Genomic DNA, 25,322 nt, shown 5'->3' on the forward strand with positions numbered 1-25,322 from the left:
TCTAATTTAACTTAATTTATTTGAGAGAGAGCACTAGAGAGAGAGCAAGCACGAGTGGGGGGTAAGTGAAAAGGGAGAAGCAGGCTCCCTGCTGAGCAAGAAGCTTGATGTGGGACTGGATCCCAGGACCCCAGAATCATGACCTGAGCTGAAGGCAGTTGCTTAACCGATTAAGCCACCCAGGCTCCCCAGGAGAGATTTTTAGAAAGCCTTTCCTTTGAAGATGGTTGAACTGTTTCCTGAGGGCAATGGGAAACTTTGAAGGGAGTAATTTAGCAGAGGCCTGATTGGATTTTGTTTTCCAGAGAACCTATCTGTCCTGTGGAGATTGGCTAGGGTAGAGTGGGCCAATTAGACTAGAAGAGACTATAGAGCAGTCCCTGAAATAGTGACCCTCAGAGCAGTGCCCCAGGCTGGTGTGGTTTAACACTAGGGTTTGCATTCAGATGGACTATGACCACAGATTAGGTCTTGTAGGTTATTTTTAATAAAATACAAAGATTAGGATTTTGATTTATGCATTCTTTTTGTCTTAAAAATTGGAGTGCCTGGGGAAGCTCTGTGGTTGAACTTTAATTGAGATTAGAACAAAAGTTAATTGAAATTAAATACCTTTTTTTTTTTTTTTTAAGTTTTTATGTGTTCATGAGAGAGGCAGAGACACAGGCAGAGGGAAAAGCAGGCTCCATGCAAGGAGCCCAGTGTGGGACTCGAACCCGGGAATTTGGCTTCACGCCCTGAGCCAAAGGCAGATGCTCAACCACCGAGCCACCTAGGTGTACCTAAATAAATGCCTTAACTACCTGTTAACATTTCTTTCTTTCTTTCTCTTTCTTTCTTTCTTTCTTTCTTTCTTTCTTTCTTTCTTTCTTTCTTTCTTTCTTTCTTTCCTTTTTTTCTTTTCTTTTCTTTCTCTTTCTTTCTTTCTTTCTTTCTTCCTTTCTTCCTTTCTTCCTTTCTTCCTTTCTTCCTTTCTTCCTTTCTTCCTTTCTTCCTTTCTTTCCTTTCTTCTTTCCTTTCTTTCCTTTCTTTCCTTCTTTCCTTCCTTCTTTTTTAAGATTTTATTCATGAGAGACAGAGAGGCAGAGACCCAGACAGAGGGAAAAGGAGGCTCCATGCAGAGAGTGTGACGTGGGACTCAATCCAGGGTCTCCAAGATCACACCCTGGGCTGAAGGCGGCACTAAACTGCTGAGCCACCTGGGCTGCCCCCCTTAACATTTCTAAAATGGAGTACAGTAGATTCTTTAAAAACACTTTGTTATCTGGGTATTGATATTGGCCATCTAGTATAGGCAACTGGTGTTTGTGCCAAAACTTCATCTAGGACAGGCAACCTTTAAATTGGGACTTTTTGGCTAGAGAAATGTCTTAGATATGAAAATATTAAAACGTATGAAGAAACTGCTGTTGTTGGAGATCTAGGCTGGTGGCTCATTGAACCTCCAAATAGACCCTGAGGCACAAAGGAGGCCAATGAGAGCTTCTAGTCCCCTCACAAGAAGAGCTTAAGTGATTTGTTTTAGGCCTCACTGCTGACTGGTGGCAAAGCATATCCACATTCTAGTTTCTCTGGTGCCAGAGCAGTGTCCTTGTTATCCATTTGTATCTATGAAAGGAGAGAAAATTTCTGTTCTGTGAGTGTTATGTGAAGCAGACTAATAGTTATCATTTTTAAAGTAAACTTTTTTAAAGATAAAATACAAGGTGCCCAGTTAAATTTGCATTTCAGATAAAAATGTTTTAAAACTTTTTGTAATTGAAGAATAACGTACAGAAAAGTGCATAAATCTAAGTGCAAAACTCAGTAGATTTTCAGTCAGCACACACCTATGTAATCAGTGCTCCTTTTGGCCCTGTCCAGTTACCACCTCCGAAGACAATGGCGACCACTACCCTGACTTCTGAAAGCATACCTTAGTTTTGCCTGTTTTGAATTTTACATACATGGAATCACACAGGGATTGTGATTTTGGTTTTCATTTCACCAGTGGCTAGTGATGTTGAGTGTGTTTTCACATGCTTATTGGCTATTATATATATTCTTTGGAGAAATGTCTTTTTTTTTTTTTTTTTTTAGATTTTATTTATTTATTCATGAGAGACAACACAGAGAGAGAGAGAGAGGGAGAGAGAGAGGCAGAGACACAGGCAGGCTCCATGCAGGGAGCCCAACATGGGACTTGATCCCTGGTCTCCAGGATCACGCCCCGGGCTGAAGGCATCACTAAACCGCTGAGCCACCAGGGCTGCCCGAAATGTCTATTCTTGATGCTCATCTTGCTTTTTTCATCCAAACTATATTTCCCTTTCTTCCTCAAATTTTTTTGTTTTTCCATGTTTTGTTTTACCTTCTTTTTTTTTTTTTTTTTTTTTAAGGTTTTATTTGATAGAATGCACGAGCAAGCAGGAGGGAGGGGCAGAGGGAGGGGTGAATCTTAAGCAGGCTCAGTTCCAAGTCGGGAGCCCGAGGCAAGGCTTGATCTCACAACCTGGAGATCTAGCTGAAAATCAAGTGTCAGACACCCAACTGACTGAGTCACTCTGGCGGCCCCTTACCTCTCTCTCTCTTTTTTTTTTTAAGATTAAGGTATAATTTATATACAGTAAAATTGACTCATTTTACTTGTACTGTTGAATTTTGTTTTTTATGTTCAGTTAGGTAATCACTAAGAACTAGGACCATTCTATCACCCTAAAAACGTTTGCTTGGGCCTTTTTGCAGTTGATCTTCTGCTCTGACCCCACGCTTACTTTCACTATAGTTTTGTTTTCCTAGAATGTCATAAAATGGAATCATAGTATGTAATCTTTTTGGACTTGACTTTTTTCATTTGGCATAGTTCAGCATAATGTTTCTGAGATTGATCCATGTTGTGTATTCATTGCTGTGTTACTCCATTGTAGGAATGTACTGTCTGTTCTGTTGATGTACATCGGTTGTTTCTACCCTTTTTTTTTTTTTTAAGATTTTATTTGAGATCGAGTGAGAGAGAGAGCACGAGTAATGGGAGAGGCAGAGGGAAAAGGAGAACTAGGCTCTCCCCTGAGCTTGGGAGCCCAACATGGGGCTCAATCCCAGGACCCTGAGATCATTACCTGAGCCAAAGGCAGATTTGTTTAACCGACAGAGCCACCCAGGCACCCCTGGGTTGTTTATACTCCTATGCTATTATGAGTAGTGCTGCTCTGATCATTCCTGTGCATGTCTTTTTTTTTTTTTTTTATTCATAAGAGACACACTGAGAGAGAGAGAGAGAGAGAGGCAGAGACACAGGCAGAGGGAGAAGCAGGCTCCATGCAGGGAGCCCGATGTGGGACTCGATCCCAGGACTCCAGGATCACACCCTGGACCGAAGGCAGGCACCAAACCGCTGAGCCACCCAGGGATCTCCCTTGTGCATGTCTTTACTGCATACATGTACGTTTCTGCTGGACTTGCATGTAGAAGTGGAACTGCCAGGCCCAGCTTTAGTGGAAGCTGCCAGCAATTTTTAAAGTGGTTGTACCAGTTTACACTCCAGACCAATAGTATATGAAAGTTCTCATTTTTGGATCCTCGTCAACACTTGATGTTTGTCTTATAATTTTAGCCACTCTGTAAGTCAGTAATTGTAACTTAAGAACAACAAAATTTGCAGGATGCCTGGGTGGCTCAGCGGTTGAGCCTCTGCCTTTGCCCCAGAGCGTGATCCTGGAGTCCCGGGATTGAGTCCCACATCGGGCACCCTGCAGGGAGCCTGCTTCTCTCTCTGCCTATATCTCTGTTTCTCTCTGTGTCTCTCATGAATAAATAAATAAAAATCTTAAAAAAAAACAAAAAATTGTAGTAAAATGCCAGTTTTATAGGAGCTTTTCACAAAGCAAGCTCTTGTGTTAGGTGAGCGCTTATTTTGTCTGGTTTATCTTTCCTTTTTAACTAATCTCTACACCTCGCCTGGGGCTGGAACTCACTGTCCTGAGATCCAGAGTCCTGTGCTCTCCTGACTAATCCAACCAGAAACAACCTGTCTGGTTTTTCTTTTATCATTCTGTATTGTGCTATCATAGGTAGAATTGTTGATAAATCCCAGCTTCTGAGTATCATGGAGACTGAATTTCTGGGGTATCTGAGTGGCTCAGTTGGTTGAGCATCTTACCTTTGATCTCAGCTCAGGCCTCGATCCTGGGGTCATGGATTCAAGCCCCATGCTGGGCATAGAGCCTACTTTAAAAAAAAAAAATTTGAATTTCTACAACATAAGGTGATGGTGAATTTTGCTTTGCCAATGTTGTGTTTAGGAGAACAGTGATTAAAGTTGAATGCTTGTTTTCAATTTGTTTTAGCCTGAGGCCACTGAGAAACTAGTATGTTTAGTTTCTATAAATCCTCCTTTTATTCTGGAGGCAGTGGCTGATGTTACTGGCTTCTCTTTTGCTTTTCAGTGAGGTGCTGGCGGAGGAGTCGATAGTATGTCTCCAGAAAGCTCTGAATCACCTTCGGGAAATCTGGGAATTAATTGGGATTCCAGAGGACCAGCGGTTACAAAGAACTGAGGTTGTAAAGAAGCATATCAAGGTGAGTTGAGTAGTACTGGTCTCTTTCCTGTGGGACAGTAGTATGGATACTGATGTCTCATTGGAGATAGTTGTAAACAGACACTAGGATGTCACAGGCTCTTCCTGTTTGTTTTTTCAAAGATTTTATTTATTTGACAGAGCACAAGTGGGGAGCCTGGCCGGCAGAGGGAGAGGGAGAGGGAGAAGCAGGGAGCCCAACATGGGACTCAATCCCAGGACCCCAGACCATGACCTGAGCTGAAGGCAGATGTTTAACCAACTGAGCTACCCAGGCTCAAAACCATCTGGTTTTGTTTCTGTTTAAGTTCATTCTTTTCTCTTTTCTTTTCTTTTTTTTTCTTTTCCTTTCTTTCCCTCCCTCCCTCCCTCCCTTCTTTCCTTGTTTTATTTATTCATGAGAGACACACAGAGAGAGGCAGAGACAGGTAGAGGGAGAAGCAGTCTCCCAGTGGGAAGACTCTCCCAGTCTTCCCATAGAAGAGATCCTGATGCAGGACTCAATCCCAGGATCCTGACCTGAGCCAAAGGCTTCGATACACAACCACTGAGCCACCCAGGCACCCCAACCCCTCTCCGTTTAAGTCCTTTCTTAAGAATTTGAAATTATGAAAGTTGGTTTGGGTTTTTTTCCCCTTTGGCCCCATACTTTTATGGGACTGTTTTCTCTCCCGTAGGATCTCCTGGATATGATGATTGCTGAAGAGGAAAGCCTGAAGGAAAGGCTCATCAAAAGCATATCCGTCTGTCAAAAAGAGCTCAATACCCTGTGCAGTGAGTTACACGTTGAACCATTTCAGGTATGTGGTGGGGCCTCTGGCTCCTGCTTGGGTCTGATATTTAGGAAGGAACTCTGACTTGGGGGTGCAGGTGAAAAGTTTCCTTATAGAGTTCTGGCCATAAAAAGTGGGGAGAATATACCACCTAGTTAGTTCCAGCAGAGTAACTTTCACTTCTGTAAAGAGTTGCCCTCTTGAGAGATGGAGCCACTAATAAGTGTTGCAATGCTTTGATTAAAAAGAAGCTTCTTTGGGGCACCTGGATGGCTTGGTAGTTGAGCATCTGCCTTTGGCTTGAATTGTGGTCCCTGGGTCCTGGGATCGAGTCCTGCATCGGGTTTCCTGTGGGGAGCCTGCTTTTCCCTCTGTCTGTGTCTGCCTCTCTGTATCTCTCATGAGTAAATAAGTAAAAACTTAAAAAACAATAAAAAAATAAGCTTCTTAAAATTTTTTAACTTTAAGGAAAACCTAGGTACAGATGGTACTATGCTATTCTTTCTCTGAAAGAAAATGAAAAGCATTACCTAGGAAGCAAAAGTGCCTAGTGATACAAGGGAAAGTTGCCAAAAAGCCTGCCTTTTTGGGTTTTTTCATACCCAGTTAGTTGCATACTACTGAACCAGCCAAACTGGCTACTTGAGAAGAAATATCTCAAAAGCTGGAGTGTCTAGAGACTGTAGTTAGATTCCAAGCATGCATGACTATCTGTGTACCAGGCTAAGAGGTTGGTATTTTGTGGTCCAGCACAAGGCAAGGCTGGAATGAGGATGCCAGCAAGGATGAAATGAGTAACAGGATAGAGGTCCAAAACGTGTCCCTGGTTAGAACCAGTAACACTAGTGTTGGGATCATAAAAATGAAAAACAGTGTGGAGCTTGGGGAAGTGATTAGAATAGCTGTGACTGCAGGGCCTCATGGCTCTAAGATTCTTGAGTCCCTCTCCCTGTTACAGGAAGAGCTGCCCAGGTATCTAGATGGAGTCAGCCTGGGAGGGAGGCCACGTTCGTTCGTTCGTTCATTCATTCATTCATTCATTCATCCGATTTTACTTATTTATTAGAGCATGAGTTGGGGGTTAGGGGTAGAGGGAGAGAGAGAAACAGACTCCTTGCTGAGCAGGATGCCCAGTGTGAGACTCAATCCCAGGACCCTGGGATCATGGCCTGAACCGAAGTCAGACACTTAACTGAGCCACCTAGGCGCCCCTGGGAGACCACCTTCAAAGGGTAAAGGATAATTCATACCTGGTAGCCAAGAGCAATCATTCAGACCATGACATCATAGGAATTTCCTGGAATCTACAGGAAAAATTATATATACATATACTGATCATATATATATATATATATATATATATATATAGATAGATAGATTTTAGACGAATAGTTTCTTCAGTTTTTTTTTTTTAACTTTCAGTATGAAATTAGGTGATAAGTTAGATATACAGTGATATATTTCCCTTATTCATGAGAGACACAGAGTGAGAGAGGCAGAGACACAGGCAGAGGGAGAAGCAGGCTCCATGCAGGGAGCCTGATGTGGGATTTGATCCTGGGACTCCGGGATCATGCCCTGAGCTGAAGGCAGACACTCAACCACTGAGCCACGTAGGCACCCCAATATATTTTCCTTAAATTATGACCGTTTTTGTTCACCAATGTTGAATAATATTGTGTAAATTTTTAAATCCTATAATTTGCCACTTTCTCCCCGTTAATCAGTTGGAGTAGAGCAAGGACTATTAATTTTTATTGGTTATGTGATGTTCTTAGGATTATTAGGATGAGCATCATATTATAAGCTAAATATACTACCCTGAAAACTCAAAGCAAGCTTTCCAGCCACTTTCTACCTCTTGCAAAAGTGCCCCTGGTACCTTTCCTTTTTCTCGACTTCTTTAGGAGATCCTCTTTTATGCCATATTTTGTTGGCCATGAGTTGACTTATTTGTAAGTTTAACTAAAAGTCTGCCATCCTAGCTCTCTTCCATTGTCCTCTTCATTTAAAGAGATCTACTTGGAATCTTCTCACAATGGTACTTTGTCTCCTGCAGGAAGAAGGAGAGACGACCATCTTGCAGCTAGAAAAGGATTTGCGCACTCAGGTAGAACTGATGCGAAAACAGAAAAAGGAGAGAAGACAAGAACTGAAACTACTTCAAGAACAAGATCAAGAGCTGTGTGAAATTCTTTGCATGCCCCACTATGACATCGACAGCAACTCAGTTCCCAGCTTAGAAGAACTGAACCAGTTCAGACAACACGTGGCCACATTAAGGGAAACCAAGGTAAGTGTTTGCATTCATACTTCGGTTTTAACTTTCCTGTAGGTACTTGTAATCATTTTTTTTTTTATAGGCATCTAGACGTGAGGAGTTTGTCAACATAAAGAGGCAGATCATACTGTGTATGGAAGAATTAGATCACACCCCAGACACAAGCTTTGAAAGAGATGTGGTGTGTGAAGATGAAGATGCCTTTTGTTTATCTCTTGAGAATATTGCAACACTACAGAAGTTGCTTCGGCAGGTAATGACTACTCACATTGTGGTCTGGGATCTCCAGTGTCCAGTGATTTGAAAAAAACTTGACAGTTTTTTCCTTCAGTCTTAAATAAGCACTATAAGTTAAAAGAATGAAGGAGGATAAAGATATTAAATGAGAGGCTGCCTGGGTGGCTCAGCAGTTGCGCATCTGCCTTCAGCTCTGGGGGTGATCCTGTAGTCCCAGGACGAGTCCCACATTGGGCTCCCTGCATGGAGCCTGCTTCTCCCTCTGCCTCTGCCTCTCTCTCTCTCTCTCTGTCTCATGAATAAATGAATAAAATCCTTAAAAAAAAAAAAAAGATAGTAAATGATGCAACCTTTTTTTTTTTTTTTAACATTTATTTCTGGCTCTAAGAATATGAAATTGAAATTTCGGATGAAATAATATTAGTCATATGAATGAGCTTAGTGTTCATTTTTTTTTTGTTTTTTAATGTTATTTATTCATGAGAGACAGAGGCAGAGACACAGGCAGAGGGAGAAACAGGCTCCATGCAGGGAGCCTGACTGGGACTCAATCCCGGGTCTCCAGGATCACGCCCCAGGCTGACGGTGGCATTAAGCCACTGGGGCTGCCCAGTGTTGAATTTTTTTAATTAAAAATCTAAATCCTAATTCTTGGGGTTTGAGATCCTACCATAATGATAGCTATACAGTTTGTGTTCCAAGTCATGAAAACACACCTCTTCACAGTCTAGTAAAAGTGCTTTTCTGTGTGGGTCCAGACATTTCTTTGCAGGAAGCTACAGGGCTGGCTTTTGTGTTGCTATCTTTGCCATAATCATTGGCTCTCCTTGCTATAGCTGGAAATGAGAAAATCACAAAATGAAGCAGTGTGTGAGGGTCTGCGAGCTCAGATCCGAGAGCTCTGGGACAGGTTGCAAATACCTGCAGAAGAGAGAGAAGCTGTGGCCACGGTTATGACTGGATCAAAGGCCAAGGTCAAGAAAGCGGTAAGAAATCCAATGGGCAGAGGGTCAGCAGTCGCAACTAGTGTCACGTGTATTGTCTTTACCAGCGTCTGCCTCAAGTGAGCCTGTTTTTAAGGCAAGCATTAGACCAGGGTGGCCGTAGCCAGCTTATCTTCTCTCCTTTGTGTACATTTCTTAGGTTTCTGGCTCCCATGGTATCAGTGTTATAAAAAGTGTCTGTTGGGGCACCTGAGTGGCTCAGTGGGTTGAGCACCTGACTCATGATTTCTCTTCAGGTCATGATCTCAGGGTCATGAGATCGAGCCCCAGGCCCAGCACGGAGCCTGCCTGAGGTTCTCTCCCTTACCCTCTGCCATTTCCCTGCTCTCATGCTTGCTCTCCCCACCCTCCACCTCCAAAAAACTGTTGATTTAACTCTAGCTTTGTGTTACAATTTTATTTGGGGTGTGGGGCATGGACTTTTGAACTTTTGCCTTCCTATGTGAAAGCAAATGTATGGCAAGCACCTTTACTAAGTCTCTATGTTACAGCTGCAATTGGAAGTGGATAGGTTGGAAGAACTGAAGATGCAAAACATGAAGAAAGTGATTGAGGCAATTCGAGTGGAGCTGGCTCAGTACTGGGACCAGTGTTTCTACAGCCAGGAGCAGAGACAAGCTTTTGCCCCTTACTATGATGGTTTGTACAAACACAGTGATTTTTTTTTTTTTTAAGATTTTATTTATTTATTCATGAGAGACACAGAGAGAGAGGCAGAGAGAGAAGCAGGCTCCATGCAGGGAGCCCAACGGTGGGACTCGATCCCGAGTCTCTAGGATCAGGCCGTGGGCTGAAGGTGGTGCTAAACTGCTCAGCCACCCGGGCTGCCCAAAACACAGTGCTCTTGTTGTGGCCTCCTCACTTGTCTTTATGAAGGCAGCCATTCACCAGCACGTATTTTCCTTACTGAACAGATAGAGCACCTTTTCAAGCCTTTTAGCATAAACTGCCATTCCTGTATAATTAACATTTGCAGATGCTTCTAGCAAAGGGTCTCTTGATTTCTGATATAGTAAATCACCACAGTCTGTAGTTGTGAGGCTCGTCTATCAGGTGCTTACTCTATGCCAGGCTCAGTGAATCCTCATGGCAAGAGGTGAGGACATGAAAGTACATAAATGTTCAGCAACTTAACCCAGAGGGATGTAGCAAGTAAATAGCAAAGCCCACATCTGAGCCCATGGAGTTCATTCCCAGGAGCTAAACGGAATTCTGGTCTGGCCTGAACTGAGTATAAAGATGAGATTGTCTACTAAATTTTTAGACATTTTCTGTGAGCAGGATGGAAAGAAAGAATATGAAGGAGACCTAGAACAAGGTCAGAGATGCCCTAAAGCTTTGAGAGTCTTAGCCCATACCTTAGCCCTTAGTGCCCCTTCCCCAGGTTGATCATGTGATAGGGCTGGCTTTATCATCTGCAGTCTATACTTACTGCATGTGTCACTTTTACTATAAGGAAGAAGGAAGTTGAAATGAGGGACTAGTAAATTGGGCTACTAAACGCTAGAATTTTTGTAAACTACTGGGTCTGTATCTCGCAGAGGACTACACGGAAAATCTGCTCCAGCTCCATGATGCTGAGATTGTGCGGTTAAAAAACTACTATGAGGTCCACAAAGAACTCTTTGAAGGTGTCCAGAAGTGGGAAGAAAGCTGGAGGCTTTTCTTGGAGTTTGAGGTACCACCCCAGCTTCTGTTTCCATGGAGTCCATAATCAGTTGTTAAGGCCTAGCCTGCACGGAGCCAGGGTGCATTCTCCTTTGCTCTCTGCCAGGGTTCTCACACCCTGTCTTTATCACGAAGTCTCTGAATTACCACTAACTCCTCTGTATTTGTGAAGCTTGTACGTGGGACACAGAATACCATCAGTGCCTTCAGGAAAGTAGCATTCCTTGCATGTAGGAAGTCCAGGGCAGGTATGGCTGTTTCACAGCCAGGGGTGCCCCAGGCTTCTCCAGCCCATGCATGGCTCCCCACCCACTGAGAGGTGAACATTATCCTCAGGTCCACGGTGACTTTAGAACTCTTACTGTTGCACTTTGAGTATTGACCCTCCAGCCCCTCTGAGGGCTCTTCCAGCACCTCTGCCTGCACACCAGCTGCTGCTGAGGCTGGGGGAGCTGCTACCACAGATAAATTCAGGTTCTCCGTACCAAGGAAGGAGATAGTGAATGTTGGGGCAGGTAGTTCGTAATATGCTTACATTCCAACTTCGTGGTCTTCTTAGAAAGTTGCCTAAGTGTTAGGGCACATTTCTATAGTCTGAATTCCATTTTTTCTGACAGACTTGGTACTCATAGCTTCCCTCTGAACTTTTCAGAGCTAGGGGCTGGGTCTTGGATAAGCCAGACGAGACTTGTAGGGGAGAAGAAACTCACTCTGAGCTTGAAGAGGCCGTTAGAGAATCAGTCAATCCCTTCAAAGTCACAGGCTAGAAACTAGGATTCAAATGGAGAGAGCTGTATGAGGTCTTACAGCTGCTTGAGAACAGATGTTCTAGCCCTCAGCTACTCCTTAACTTGTGGTTGAAAGCAAGAAGGAAGGGTCTCATTGACATGCCAGTATTTAGGGAAAAATCAGAAACAAATTGCCATCCCCTTCAGTTAGTGTTTATAGGCATTCACCAATCAAGCGGTCTTGATGGGAAACAATTTCTTCATAGGCTTTGCCTCCAAATTGTCAAGATTGTTTCTGGTTTTCTGATGATCTGCTCTGCTTTTTGAGTGTGTAAACCTAATTTATATATACAAATTACAGGCTTAAATACCGTTGTGATACACTGTATACACGATACAGTAACAAGAAGTGGAAAAGAAGCCTAACACTTTACATTTTTACTTGCCCATTTTGTGAGTGTTGATTTCATAAAAACCAGATTATCAGCCTCTTAACTGGGCACATTTAAGCTGCATTGTCAATATGCTAGGAGTGAGTGGGCAAGTAGGGGTGCCACCCTAAGCCCTCCTGAGTGTAGACCTCTCCCTTGTCCCTCCACATGTCTCATTCCCTATAACTGACAGTCATCTTTGACATTAGAACCAAGGGAGGGAACCAATGACATTGTGCATTACACGTTAAAGCGTATATTATTTATTTTTTTTAAGGATTTTACTTATTTATTTGAGAGAGAAGGAGAGAGCATAAGCCAGGGGGAGAGGGAGAGGGAGAAGCAGCAGCCGCCACAGACTCCCTGCTAGCAGGGAGCCTGACGAGGGTCTCGATTCAGGAACCCTGTGATCATGACCTGAGCTAAAAGCAGACGGTTAACTGATTGAACCACCCAGGCACTTCCTATCATACTTTTAGATTAAAAAGGAAACAGTACTTTTCCTACATGCCATTGGATGATCTTGCATATGCCTATAGTACTCACACCCCACTCTCTTCTCTTAGAACACCACAGTTTCTCATCGCTGACAATGGATGGGAACGTAAAACTGAGAGTCTCCTTAATATGTGTTAGTTTGACAACAGGGAATCTTAGCAGAAGTAACTAGTCTGACTCTCTCAGGGCTTACTCTAATTAAAAGGTATTTTTCACAGAGAAAGGCTTCAGATCCAAGTCGATTTACAAACCGTGGAGGAAATCTTCTAAAAGAAGAAAAGCAACGAGCCAAGCTTCAAAAAACACTTCCTAAGGTAATAACTGCCGCTGAGAGTTTTTGGTGCTTGGCTACAAAATACCTTTTTGTATATCCTTTGCTTTGAATTGTCTTGCCCCAGAACTGTCTTCTCTTCCAGTGCTTAGGCGAGGGTGGTAAGTATATACCGAGCCTTCCTGGTGTAAGCCTTGAATATCACGGTTTATTGGCTTTTTATGGCTGCCATAGCAAAGTGCCACAGCCTGGATTGCTTAAACAACAGAAATTTATTTTTTCACAATCCTGGAGGCTAGAAGTCTGAGATCAACTATCAATATGGTTGGTTTCTTCTGAGGCCTCTTCGACTTGTGGATGATTTGCCTTCTCCCTGTATCTTCATATGGCTTTTTTTTTTTTTTTAATTTATTCATGAGAAACACAAAGAGGCAGAGACATAGGCAGAGGGAGAAGCAGGGAACCTGATGTGAGACTCAATCCCAGGACCCTGGGCCTAGGCCCTGAGCCAAAGGCAGATGCTTAACTGCTGAGCCACCCAGGCATCCCAACATGACCTTTCTTCTCTATGTATCTATGTCCATATTTTCTCTTAAGGTCACCAGTCATGTTGGATTAGGACCCACCCAAATGATCTTATTTTTTTTCCCCAAATGACTTCATTTTAACTTCATTACATGTATGTCCAAAAAAGCCACATTCTGAGGTACTGGGGGTGGTAGGGGCTTAAACATGAATTTGAGGAGGGTACAATTCAGCCCATAACATAGGCAAGCTTTTGAAAAAGTGCTGTGAGCTTCATTATGTTTTTTTGTTGTTGTTGTTGTTGTTGTTGTTTTAAGATTTTATCAGAGAGAGAGAGTGCACGGGGGGATGGGGGAAGGGAGAGGGACAAGCAGACTCCTCACTGAGCAGGGAGCCTGACACAGGGCCCAATCCCAAGACCCAGAGATCATGACCCAAGCCGAAGGCAGGTACCAGCTAACTGAGGCACCCAGGCACCCCTCCTGTTGTCTATTTTAATAATAATTGTTAGCATTTATTGAATTAAGTACCAGATACTATTGCAGAATATTTTCCATTTATTTATTCATTTAGTTGTCACAGCATCCTTATGGAATTGGTATCATTTCCATTTTTGTAGATGAGGAAATGGAGGCCCTGAGAACTTAAGTAACTTGCTCACCTTTTCATAGTCAATAAGCAGTAGATCAGGTCGGAACCTGGATAGTGGTGCTCTTAACATACACTGCCTATTTCATGCTGCTCATCTTCCCCAGTGCTGCCTCCAGCTTTAGGTGCCAAAACCCGAGTTAGACTATGGGTTCTTGCCCTTTCCCACCTTCATGTGTTATGAATAAACTATCCCTAGGCTTTGCCTCCTGGTCACTCTGACCTCTACTCATGTGGGTCTAGCAACCTGAAGTTCGTTTGGCTCATGGTGCTCTGGGGCGGCGTCTTCCTTTGGGAGAATCATTTCATTCAGGCTTTATATTTATATCAAAGAGTTGAAATAATTAGCATGTCCTTGTCTGTGGTCTCAGTTGGAAGAGGAGTTGAAGGCACGGATTGAAACATGGGAACAGGAGCATTCGAAGGCATTTGTGGTGAATGGACAGAAATTCATGGAGTATGTGATGGAACAATGGGAGATGCATCGACTGGAGAAGGAACGAGCCAAGCAAGAAAGAGTGAGCGAGCACAGTGTGGGACGAGGGGACAGTGGGATGTGAACAGCCCAGGGTCTCTGTCATGGGTGTGGGGTGGCTGAAGACGTAGCCCCGGGTATAGGGACTTGGCACTAGATTTCTGGCCCTGTTTTGTCCCATCTCACACTTGTTCCCTTCCTGAGATTTATCACTATTGCCTCTGACTTTGACACACAGCAACTCAAGAACAAGAAGCAGACAGAGACAGAGATGCTCTATGGCAGTATTCCCCGAACCCCCAACAAGCGGCAAGGCCTGACACCTAACAGGCCTGGCAAAGTGCGTAAGGTAAACGTGAGGCTATGAACCGCTGTTTATGGGGGGTGTTGCTGAGGCTAGGACTCTTGGCCACATTTTGGCTTCTGCCCAACAGATGAGAAAGGGTTTCTTAGACCTTCTGGGTTGGATTCACCTAAAAGTATGAATGGAAGACTATACCGTACCCCCAGTAGCATTCAAAGGTTCATCCTGGAATTCCAACAAGTGACCATGGTATTCTGTGAAAGACTTTCTTGTTTAGAAAATGGAATATTCAGCACTCCTTAATCTCTAGAGCAGGAGCTTGGGGAGGATTTTTTAAACTTTTCTTAGATAAATGGAATAAAGCATTACTTCCCTTCTCTTTCCTCAGCTTAAATATTTTATAACCTATAGCTTAAAAATCACCTCAGGGGTACCCAGCTGGCCCAGCTGGCTCGGTCAGTAGAACATGTGACTCTTGATCTCAGGGCTGAGAGTTCAAGCCCCACGTTAGAGGTAGAGTTTACTTTAAAAAAAAATTGCCTAAAATAAACTCCAAGAGGATCATTGAAAATATCTGGTGTTTTCCCTGGTTTTAAAAAGTTCTTTTTTAAGATTTTATTTATTCATTCATGAGAGAGACAGAGGGAGAGGGAGAAGCAGGGCCCTTGCAAGTAGCCCGATGGGGCACTCGATCTTGGGACTCTGGGATCATGCCCTGAGCTGAAGGCAGATGTTCAACTGCTGAGCCACCCAGGCGCCCCTAAAAAGGCTTTAAAATAATGTATTTTTACAAACTAGAGATCACATATAATTTGTCTTTTCCCTACCTGGTATTGGTTGTGATTTTTTTTTTTTTCATAGCATTAAACTGTCTTCAAACACACACTCATTATTAGCTGTCCATTCTGTCCTTATCATTTATTAAACCAGCTCCCTATCATTATTACATCGTATTTTTTAGATTTTACTTAAGATTTATCTATCATAGAGAGTGTGTGCCCATGCTTTTGATCACAACCTGAGCTGAAATCAAGAGTCAGAGACACTCCACTGACCGAGCCATCTAGGTGTCCCTACCTAGAGTTTTTTTTTTTTTTAAATTTAGTTTTATTGAGTAAAATTGGCACATAAAGTGTATGCTTTAATAAGTTTTGACATATGTATACATTCTGAAACCATCATGAAACCATCACCACAGTCAAGACTGTGAACACAGCTATTGCACGCAGTTTCTTCTTGCCACTATGTGTTCCCTTACTCTCCCACAGTCCCTGGCAGCCACGGATTTGCTCTGTCACCACTAATTAGTTTGCATTTTCTAACATTTTATATAAATGCAGTTATACAGAATGTATTCTTTTTTTGGTTTAGCTTCTTTCATTTAGCATGGTTTTTGTGAAATTTACCTATGTTGTTGCATATTTAATAGGTCACTCCTTTTTATTGGGGAGCAGTATTCCCTTCCATGACTCAACCACAATTTGCTTGTGCCTATGCATGGACACTTGGCTTGTTTGTGGTGTTTGGGCTATATTTATATACAGGTCTTTGTATGGATGTCTGCTTTCATTTCTCTTGGGTAAATCCCTAAATATGATAGATACAGAAACAAAAAAGCTGTACCATTTTATAGTTCAATCCAGATAGAAATTGGCTTTGAACACTTACCATAGGTGTCCTCAAAGCTCTTAACCATGGAAACCTATCTTAGACTCTTCCCTAATATTCCTTTCTCTGTAGTGTGGTGTAGGGATGGGCTGCTGAGCATGTTATCACACCTCCGTAATCTCTGTTCTTCTTAGCTAAACACTACTACCATGTCCAATGCTACAGCCAACAGCAGCATCCGGCCTGCCTTTGGGGGGACAGTCTACCGTTCCCCTGTGTCTCGACTTCCACCTTCTGGCAGCAAGGTTAGTATGCTCTGTGTACAAGGACATCCCCAACACAGCTCCAGCCCATTTATCCAGGTGTCCCACCTGTTGGTTCCAATTTCTAAGATCCCTGGAGTCTGTTTTCATTGAGATGCTGAGAGTGAGCTAGCTTACCTGAGAGGAAAAAAAAAAAACAGAATGGTCATTCTGAACCCCATTAGTATCATGGGAATCACTGGGATGTGATTCTGTGGGCTTAGTTCAAAGCCTAGTCTTTAGCTGCTGCTGAGTGTTGGCCTAGTGTGTGGGTTCCAGTCCAGCGACACGACTGCTAGACAGAGTCGGGGTACTCTCACATAAGGAGAGGTGGGGAATATGTGCTAAATGTGTCTTTCAGGTATTTTACAGACTATGCTCAAAAGAAGAGTTCTGTGGGATGCCTGGGTGGCTTAGTGGTTGAGTCTCTGCCTTCAGTTCAAGGCGTGATCTCGGAGTCACATCGGGCTCCTTGCATGGAGCCTGCTTTTCTTTCCTGTTTCTGCCTCTCTCTGTGTCTCTCATGAATAAATTTTAAAAATCTAAAAAAATTTATTTATTTATTTATTTTATTTTTTTTTTTTTAAAGATTTTATTTATTTATTCATGATAGTCACAGAGAGAGAGAGAGGCAGAGAGACACAGGCAGAGGGAGAAGCAGGCTCCATGCACTGGGACCCCGACGTGGGATTCGATCCCGGGTCTCCAGGATCGCGCCCTGGGCCAAAGGCAGGCGCCAAACCGCTGCGCCACCCAGGGATCCCGAAAAATCTAAAAAAATTAAAAAAAAAAAAGAATTCTGCAAATCATTAAGAATTCTTTTTTTTTTTTTTTTTTAACCAAAAGTAGAAGATTTACAGACCCATGAATAATATAACGATAGTATCAGCCTTTGGCCATTTGCACATGTGCATGCACGTGTTTGTGGTCATTATAAGTATGATGGACAGATTTCTCTTTTCCCTCTAGCCAATCATCACTTCCACTTGTTTGGGGAAAAAAACACCCCAGGCTGGCAGGAACGGAGCCAACAAGGAGAACCTGGAGCTCAATGGCAGCATCCTGAGCGGTGGGTACCCCGCCTTGGCTCCCCTCCAGCGCAACTTCAGCATTAATTCTGTTGCCAGCACCTATTCTGAGTTTGCGGTAATTCACCTTTTCCTAATATCTACCAGTCTCTGGGGAGCACACAGTTGGGGCAGAGTGGGTATTTTCCCAAGGGCACCCAGGCTGTTAGGACAGTTCTTTGGAGGCTGAAAATCCCTTTCTTGTCTTGACCATGGCATGGGGTGGGGTGGCTTAAGGGAATACTTAAGAAGGAAGTTGGCAGCAGCAACTTGACATTTAACCTGGATCCTTCTGCCTAAGAAATACCATTCCCTGGCTGCAGGAGGTGACCCTCTGATCACTGGCCTGGTGCTCTCTTGGTGGAGTTCTTGGTAATTGTCGTAATTCTTTGTTCTTAGAAGGATCCATCCCTCTCTGACAGCTCCACTGTTGGGCTTCAGGTCTGTATGGCAACCCCTGCATGTCCCATGTCCATTATCTAAACTGATCTGTCACGTCTGCTGGCTTAATTCCCGTCTGGGCAAGGGGCTACACTAACCAATAATCTCAGCTGTACTCTCATAGAGCATTTTTTGTTTTTTGTTTTTTTGTTTTTTTTGTTTTTTTTTTTTACAAAGGAAGCAGGAATTCCTAATGTGGGCCTTAAAAATACTTTGACTCAAGTTCCAACAGCCTAACCTGCTGACTAACAAGAGCACTTGTTCAGACTTGAATTGGATTCTCAGCCCTACATAAAGTCAGGCAAAGTTTTTTTTTTTTTTTTTTTAATCACGTATTTCAAACTAGAAGACCTTCTCCCTCCCTAATTGTGATACCAGCGGCCTCCAATGTGCTGGAAAGGAGAGGCACCATCATGGGAGGGGAGCCCCAGCTGTGTGCTGCCTATCATGAGGTTCTTGGCCTGTGTGCTGATTATTTCCTGGAGTATATGCTTTACTAACCCCTTGGGGCTGAACTGATAACTTCCTGTCTCCTGTGAGCTCACTGATGCTCGTTTCCTTGCCTCTACCTATTTATACTACATTGAGCTGCTAAAGCATACGTGTGCAGCGCTGAAAGAGGTTTTTCCAGGCACTCCTCTTTCCTAGTAACCTGCTCTGTCTTTACTAACACTTAATTGCAGTGCCCCTTCCCTAACTCCCTCAGCCTCTTCCCGTTGAGAGGCAAGACTGCTCCTCACCCATGGGGGGGTCATGGCCTTGAAGCCATCCTGCCAACTCTCGTTGCTGCAGTGACGGAGACTAGGGCACTTGCCCAAGACTAGAACTTATTTTGAACGTTGAAACTAGCTTTATGTTACAGCACTTTTTTTTCCTTCAAATTACATGATTGGTATGCTTTTATTTAGAGAAGTGAATGTTGCTCTGGCTAGCTGACTGCTGGGCAGAGGGTCCCATGTTCTTTTGCTTGCTTGCTGAGCCAAACCCCAAGTGGATGATGATATGGGGCTTAACTGTACCTGCTTATCTTTATGGCAAGACCTAGGGAGGGGAGGTTCATCTGGTTTTGGTTGCAGGCAGCACGAAAGCCAGTAGCCTAACCTCTACTAACGTCTTTCTGTCTCTAATGGTCATGCATGCTTTACCTTCTTCTATTCCATGTACTCCAGCATGAGATCAAATCACCAGCAGGTTACAAGGCCCTCAGCCCCAGGGATTGGTAGATAAATGGTCTGGCCCCTTGCTTTATAAAGGGCTCAAAAGACCAAAGGTTGTTGCCTGCCTAGCTTGACAACTCAAGAGAGTTGTGAAATGTAAGGGATTTCTCTTCTGTGAAGTTGTAACAGAATGCACTGGCTAAGGAAAGGGGTCCTAGAGTCCATGTGCACAGACTTAAATCTATCACTAATAGAATGGTGCTCAAAGTCTCTCATCTTGTGTTTCTAACAAAACCTGTGCTGGAGAGGGACCTTGGTCTCAGACAAACAGCCCTCAGGGGACTTTGTGCTGACACTTAACCCATGCTTACAAGGGTGGGGCATGCAGGAGAGGGACAGTATTCCCACTGACATTATTTATTTTTCAACAGCGAGAACTTTCAAAGGCTTCCAAATCTGATGCTACTTCTCGAATCCTCAATTCGACCAACATCCAGTCCTGAGAAGTCCTGATCAGTCACCCAGCTTGGCTTCCTGTGCCTAGACTAGATCTAATTATACAGAGGTGGCTTGATTTTTCTTGAGTTTAGGTGTGCTTAAAAATCTAGACAGGTTCCACTACCATGGGCCTAACTTTGAAAAGTGAATGAGAGTGTTAGAGATGAAAGTTCATCATAGGCTTCACGGGTCTTCAAAAACTTGATTTTGTTTTGACCCAAGAAATAACATTAAAACCTAGTTTATAGCTGTAAGTGCAAATTTTAGCAGATGGAACCTAATTCTCTCTCTACCCCATAATTCTACTTGCTGAAGCACGATCAAGGGCTTTTGTTGCATTTTCACCACTGTGTAGGAAAATGATTTTGCCCATCCTCAGGGTATGGGACGTGAAGTAACGTTGGCTTGTTGTACACTTATAATTGGTAATTAACATCTTTTTTGCTTAGGGATGTTCATTTAATGTGATAGCTATGATAGCTTTGCTCTCTCACCTGAGCTCTGTCTCCACCACACAGGATAGCCTTCCTCCTGATGAGGATGTGTAGGTGTCAGAAGTTGAGATGGCCTGACCTACTGCCAAAGAGGTGACAGGGAGGCTAGAAGCTCCTTTGTTAAATTGTGTACAGTTCTGTTATAGAGTGCAATGCCCTTTGTGGGGATGTGTGTACAAACACACATGCTTGTCTGAACTGTTCCTTGAGTGTTCCCCCCCATCCCTGTGCCCACTGTGCTGGACTGCATCTACCCCCTGCAGGTGGCAGCCAAGTTGGGAGGCTGTTGGGTTGGGCCATTTCTGTCCTGGAGACCTGAACTTTGCACATATCAGTACTGGGGAGTTGCTCCTGCTACAGCATCCACATCTTCACTTTCCTTATCGATCACTACTCTCCCCAAAGCACTATTTATTCTTACTCTGTCTGTCTGTGCCAGTACTACTGTCAGCACAGCCAGTGGTTCTCAAGAGCTTACCAGCATGGGTTTGGTCAGAATCAGCCATGCTGTTTATACATGTCCTGTTTTTAAAAATATAAATATATTCTTAAAAATAATTAAAGTGTATACTTACCTTTCAAAAGAATTCATTGTGGTATGATGAGTTTTCCCCCCCAATCACTTTTTGGTTGGTTTGGTCTGTGGAAAATAGAAAAGACTAAAAGAACATAGAAGAAATTTTTAGGAGTATGATTTTTATATTCTTCCATGCATTTATTTCTAAATTGAAAATATTTATTTTGAGAAAAGTATGAGAGAAATAAAAAGTCCAACTCCTGATATATAAAGGCGCTGAAGTAATCCTAGGAAATTTCTGGTTGCATTGGTATCTGTCTTTAATAGGATTAGCTTTTAAAAACCTTTTGGTTTTTAAACAGCCTTTATTATTATTATTAGTTTTTTTAGAAAATAAACACATTTAAAGTGGTATACTTGGATAAATTTTGGCAGAGTATATACACTTGTGAAACACACAATCAAGTCCTGTTACCTTGATTTTTTAAAGGTCTTCTCCCAGTCTGTGGCTTCTCTTCATTTTTTTAACGGTGTCTCTGAAGAACAGAGATTTAATTTTGATGAACTCTGCTTTTCTTTGTATGATTTTTTTTTTTTTTTTTTTTATTCATAGAGACAGAGAGAGGCAGACACACAAGCAGGCACCATACAGAGAGCCTGACGTGGGACTCAATCCCAGGTCTCCAGAATCACACCCTGGGCTGCAGGCGGCGGTTTACCCCTGCGCCACCCGGGCTGCCCTGTTTTTCTTTGAATTGTGCTTTTGTTGTTCTAAGAAATCATTACCTAACCCAAGAGATAAGTTTTCTAGAAATTTAAAATTTATTTTTATGCAAAAAGGTTTTGGGTTTATGCCTGTGATCCATTTTGACTGTATCTATGGGTACGGGTCCAGGCATGACTTTAAGTTCATTTTCTTTGCACACAGATACTGAGTTGTCTAGCAACATTAGTTGAAAAGGCTGTTCTTTCTCCACTCCATTGCTTTTGTACCTTTGTTAAAAATCAAAGATGATTTACATCCATTTGTCCTATGTGGTCTTGATTATTGACGATTTACTATTAATTCTTGGTTAACACCTGATTTCAATTTTATAACTTTTTTTTTTTTTTTTAATCATTTAAGTAGGCTCACCCTGTGTGGGGTTTGAACTCAGGACCCCTGAGTTGCATGTTCTACCTACTGAGCCAGCTAGCCATTTATACTTTAAAAGTTACTTTGGCTGTTCTAGGTCCTTTGCATTTTCTTTATTTGAGAGAGAACATGAACAGGGGAAGGGGCAGAGGGAGAAGCAGACTCTCCGCTTAGCTTAGCAGGGAGCCCAATGCTGCTGGATGCCAGGCTCTATCCCAGGACCCCAGGATTATGACTCCAGCCGAAGGCAGAGGCTTCACCAACTAAGCCACCCAGGTGCCCAGTCCTTTGTATCTTCATGTGAATTTCAGAATTAGCTTGCCAGTTTCTACAGAAAATCTACGATTATTGAATCTATAGATTATAATCTGTTTTTTTTTTTTTTTGCCAGTATTTTATAGGTCCACGTATACAGATCTTTTGTACATCTTTGCCAGATTTGTTTTGTTTCAAGATTTTATTTGACTGAAGGAGCACAGTAAGGGGAGCAGCAGGCAGAAGCAACAGCAGGCTCCCCACTGAGCAGGGAGCCTGATGTGGGGCTCTATCCCAGGACCCTGGGACAGTGACCTGAGCCAAAGGCAGACACTTAACTGACTGAGCCACTCACTCATGGGCCCTCTTAGGAATAAATCTGACAAAGTCTTTATTTTATTTTTTTTTAAGATTTTATTTATTCGTAAGAGACCCAGAGAAGCAGGCTCCCTGTAGGGAGCCCGATGTGAGACTTGATCCCGGGACTCCAGGATCATGTACTGAGCTGAAGGGAGGCACCCAACCACTGAGCCACCCAGCCATCCCAAAAATAAAGGATCTGTTCTTGAAAAGACTTAATGGCACACATGTCTGACAAAGGCTTTAAAACCATGGCCTTACAGGTACTTAAAGAGCTAAAGGTGTGGAGAAATTCAAGAAAACGTGTGAACAAAACAATTATCATTAAGGAGGTGGAAAACCTGAAAAGAAACCAAAAAACTTCTGGAGCTGTGAAGTCCAATAACTCAGAAGTTCAGAGGGCTTCAGAGGCAGATTTGAGCAGACAGAGGAAAGAATCAGATACTGAAGAAAAGACAGTGGGGGTTACTGAGGCTGAGAAATAGGAAAAAAAAAAAAATGTGCAAAAGTGAACAGAGCCTAATAGGCCTCCAGGACATCATAACCAGGACCAATAAGGAACATCATGGGAGACCCGGAAAGAGGAGAGAGAAAGGGGCAAAGAGTATTTGAAGAAGTAATGGAGGAAGGGGCACCTGGGTGGCTCAGTCAGTGAAATGCCTACCTTGGGCTCAGGTCATGATCAGTCCCAGGATCGAGTCTCGCATTGGGCCCCTTGCTAAGTGCAGAGTTTGCTTCTCCTTCTGCCCCTCACCTAGCTCATTCTCTACCTCAAAATATTTTTTAAAAAATGAATTTGCTCAAAAAAATGTAAAAACACTAATTCCAAGGGATACACGCACCCCTGCGTATAAGCAGCATTATTTACAATAGCCAATTATGGAAACAGCCCAAGTCTCCATCAAATTTCACTCATGTGGAATTTAAAAAAAGCAAAAGAGGGCAGCCCGGGTGGCTCAGCGGTTTAGTGCCACCTTCAGCCTAGGGCCTGACCCTGGAGACCTGGGATTGAGTCCCACGTCGGGCTCCCAGCATGGGGCCTGCTTCTCCCTCTGCCTGTGTCTCTGCCTCTCTGTATCATGAACAAATAAATCTTTAAAAATAAAGAGCAAAATGTAAAAGCGAGAGAGAATTGAATCATCACAAGGCATCCTCAACAAGATTAATTAACTTGAAGCCAGCCATATGGAGAAATGACCTAGATAAAGGTAAATACATAGGCAATTATAAAAGGTCACATTGTACAATTAGCCTGTAACTACTTTTTGCTGTGTGATTTAAGAGACTAATGCAAAGAAAACAACTATTAATGTAAAAGGTAGTTTCACTACCTTTGGTTTGTAACTCCAAATCTTGTTTTCTACATGACTTGGGAGACTAATGCATTGTTCTGGGGCACACATTGTATAAAGATGTAATTATAGTGCAGCCCGGGTGGCTCAGCAGTTGGGCATCTGCCTTCAACTCCGTGCATGATCACAGGGTCTGGGATCAAGCCCCGCATCAGGCTTCCTGCATGGAGCCTGCTTCTCCCTCTGCCTGTGTCTCTGCCTCTTTCTGTGTCTCTCATGAATAAAATCTTAAAAAAAAAAAAAAAAAAGAAAAATTCCTAGAAACAGAAAAACTATGGAGACTGAATCACAAAGAAAGATTCGTATTATATCAGTAATCAAAAATCACCTGACAAAAGCCCAGGACCTGAAGGCTTCACTGGTGAATTCTACGAAACATTTAAACATCTTTAATTTTAAGATTATTTGAGAGAGAAAGCACTCGAGCAGGGGGACCGACCGAGGGGGAGGGAAAAGCAGGCTCCCTGCTGAACAGGAAGCTCAATCCCAGGACTTAGGGATCATGACAAGTCACAGGCAGATGCTTAACCTATGAGCCACAGATGCCTCTACCAAACATTTAAAGAACTACTACAATACTTCTCAAACTTTTCCAAAAAATTGAAGAGGGGGGAATGCTTCCTAACTTCTATGAAGCCAGACAAAGATATTACAAGATAACTACAGACTGATATCCCTTTTGAACATGGATGCAAAAATCCTCAGCAAACTAGAAGCAAATAGAATTGAGCAGCATTTCAAAAGGATTACACACATAGGGACACCTGGGTGGCTCAGTAATTGGGCCTCTGCCTTTGGCTTGGAGTGTGATCCTAGAGTCCCAGGATCGTGTCCCACATGGGGCTCCCTGCATGGAGCCTGCTTCTCACTTTGCCTAATTCTCTGCCTCTCTCTGTCTCTCATGAATAAATAAAATCTAAAAAATTACCATATCCAAGTGAGATTTATTCTTGGAATGTCAGAATGATAGAGGTAATTAATATACCACATGAACAAAATGAAAAAAAAAAACACCCACATAATGCAGAGAAATCATCTGACAAAATTTAAGACTGTTTCATTATAAAAAAAAAAACTCAATAAAATAGGAAAAGAAGGAAACTACTTCCACCTAATAAAAACTGTATATGAAAAATCCACAGCAAACATAATACTGATGAAAGACTGACTTTCCTCTAAGATCAGGAACAAGACAAGGATACCCACTTTTACCACTTCTACTTAACACAGTAGTGGAAGTTGTAGTCTGAGCCATTCGGCAATAAAAATAAAAGGCATCCAAAATGGAAGAAAAGTAAAACTGTCAGATATCTTTTTTTTTTAAGATTATTTATTTGAGACAGAGAGGCAGAGACACAGGAGGAGGGAGAAGCAGGCTCTATGCCAGGAGCCCAACGTGGGACTCGATCCAGGATCAGGCCCTGGGCCAAAGGCAGGCGCTGAACTGCTGAGCCACCCAGGGATCCCCAGATAATATCTTAATATATAGAAAATCCTGGAATCCACAAAGAAACTGTTGGGAGTACATGAACTCAGCAAAGTAGCAGGATACAAAGTCAGTACACAAAAATCAAATGCATTTCTATATGCAAACAACAATCTGAAAAGGAAATTATAAAAACAATTATGTTTATAACAAAGAAAGAATAAAATACTTAGGAATTAACCAAGGAGGTGAAAGACCTGTACAATGAAAACTACAAAATGCTGCAAAGATGACACAAATAAATGGAAATA

General features: G+C 42.7%; 1 protein-coding gene across 9 annotated transcripts in view; it reads left to right on the plus strand.

Annotated features, from left to right (window-relative positions):
- The window catches only part of PRC1 (protein regulator of cytokinesis 1), a 30,112-nt gene extending 6,255 nt beyond the window's left edge, over positions 1-23,857 (plus strand). For 4 of the 9 annotated variants that reach the window (XM_025438037.3, XM_025438042.3, XM_049108465.1 and 1 more), the window contains 14 exons: positions 4,425-4,557; positions 5,234-5,356; positions 7,389-7,622; positions 7,693-7,863; positions 8,684-8,833; positions 9,343-9,490; positions 10,393-10,529; positions 12,395-12,490; positions 13,992-14,138; positions 14,334-14,444; positions 16,202-16,312; positions 17,279-17,455; positions 17,776-17,817; positions 19,406-23,857. In XM_025438037.3, coding sequence (XP_025293822.1) covers positions 4,425-4,557; positions 5,234-5,356; positions 7,389-7,622; positions 7,693-7,863; positions 8,684-8,833; positions 9,343-9,490; positions 10,393-10,529; positions 12,395-12,490; positions 13,992-14,138; positions 14,334-14,444; positions 16,202-16,312; positions 17,279-17,455; positions 17,776-17,817; positions 19,406-19,477 — 1,852 coding nt within the window. In that variant the 3' untranslated portion in view covers positions 19,478-23,857. The remainder of the gene's footprint in view (positions 1-4,424; positions 4,558-5,233; positions 5,357-7,388; positions 7,623-7,692; positions 7,864-8,683; positions 8,834-9,342; positions 9,491-10,392; positions 10,530-12,394; positions 12,491-13,991; positions 14,139-14,333; positions 14,445-16,201; positions 16,313-17,278; positions 17,456-17,775; positions 17,818-19,405) is intronic. The other 5 variants (XM_025438038.3, XM_049108466.1, XM_025438039.3 and 2 more) reach the window with 5 other exon arrangements.
- The last annotated feature ends 1,465 nt before the right edge of the window (positions 23,858-25,322 follow it).

The sequence above is a fragment of the Canis lupus genome, chromosome 3 (genome assembly GCF_003254725.2).
Source record: "Canis lupus dingo isolate Sandy chromosome 3, ASM325472v2, whole genome shotgun sequence".
Lineage (NCBI taxonomy): Eukaryota > Metazoa > Chordata > Mammalia > Carnivora > Canidae > Canis > Canis lupus.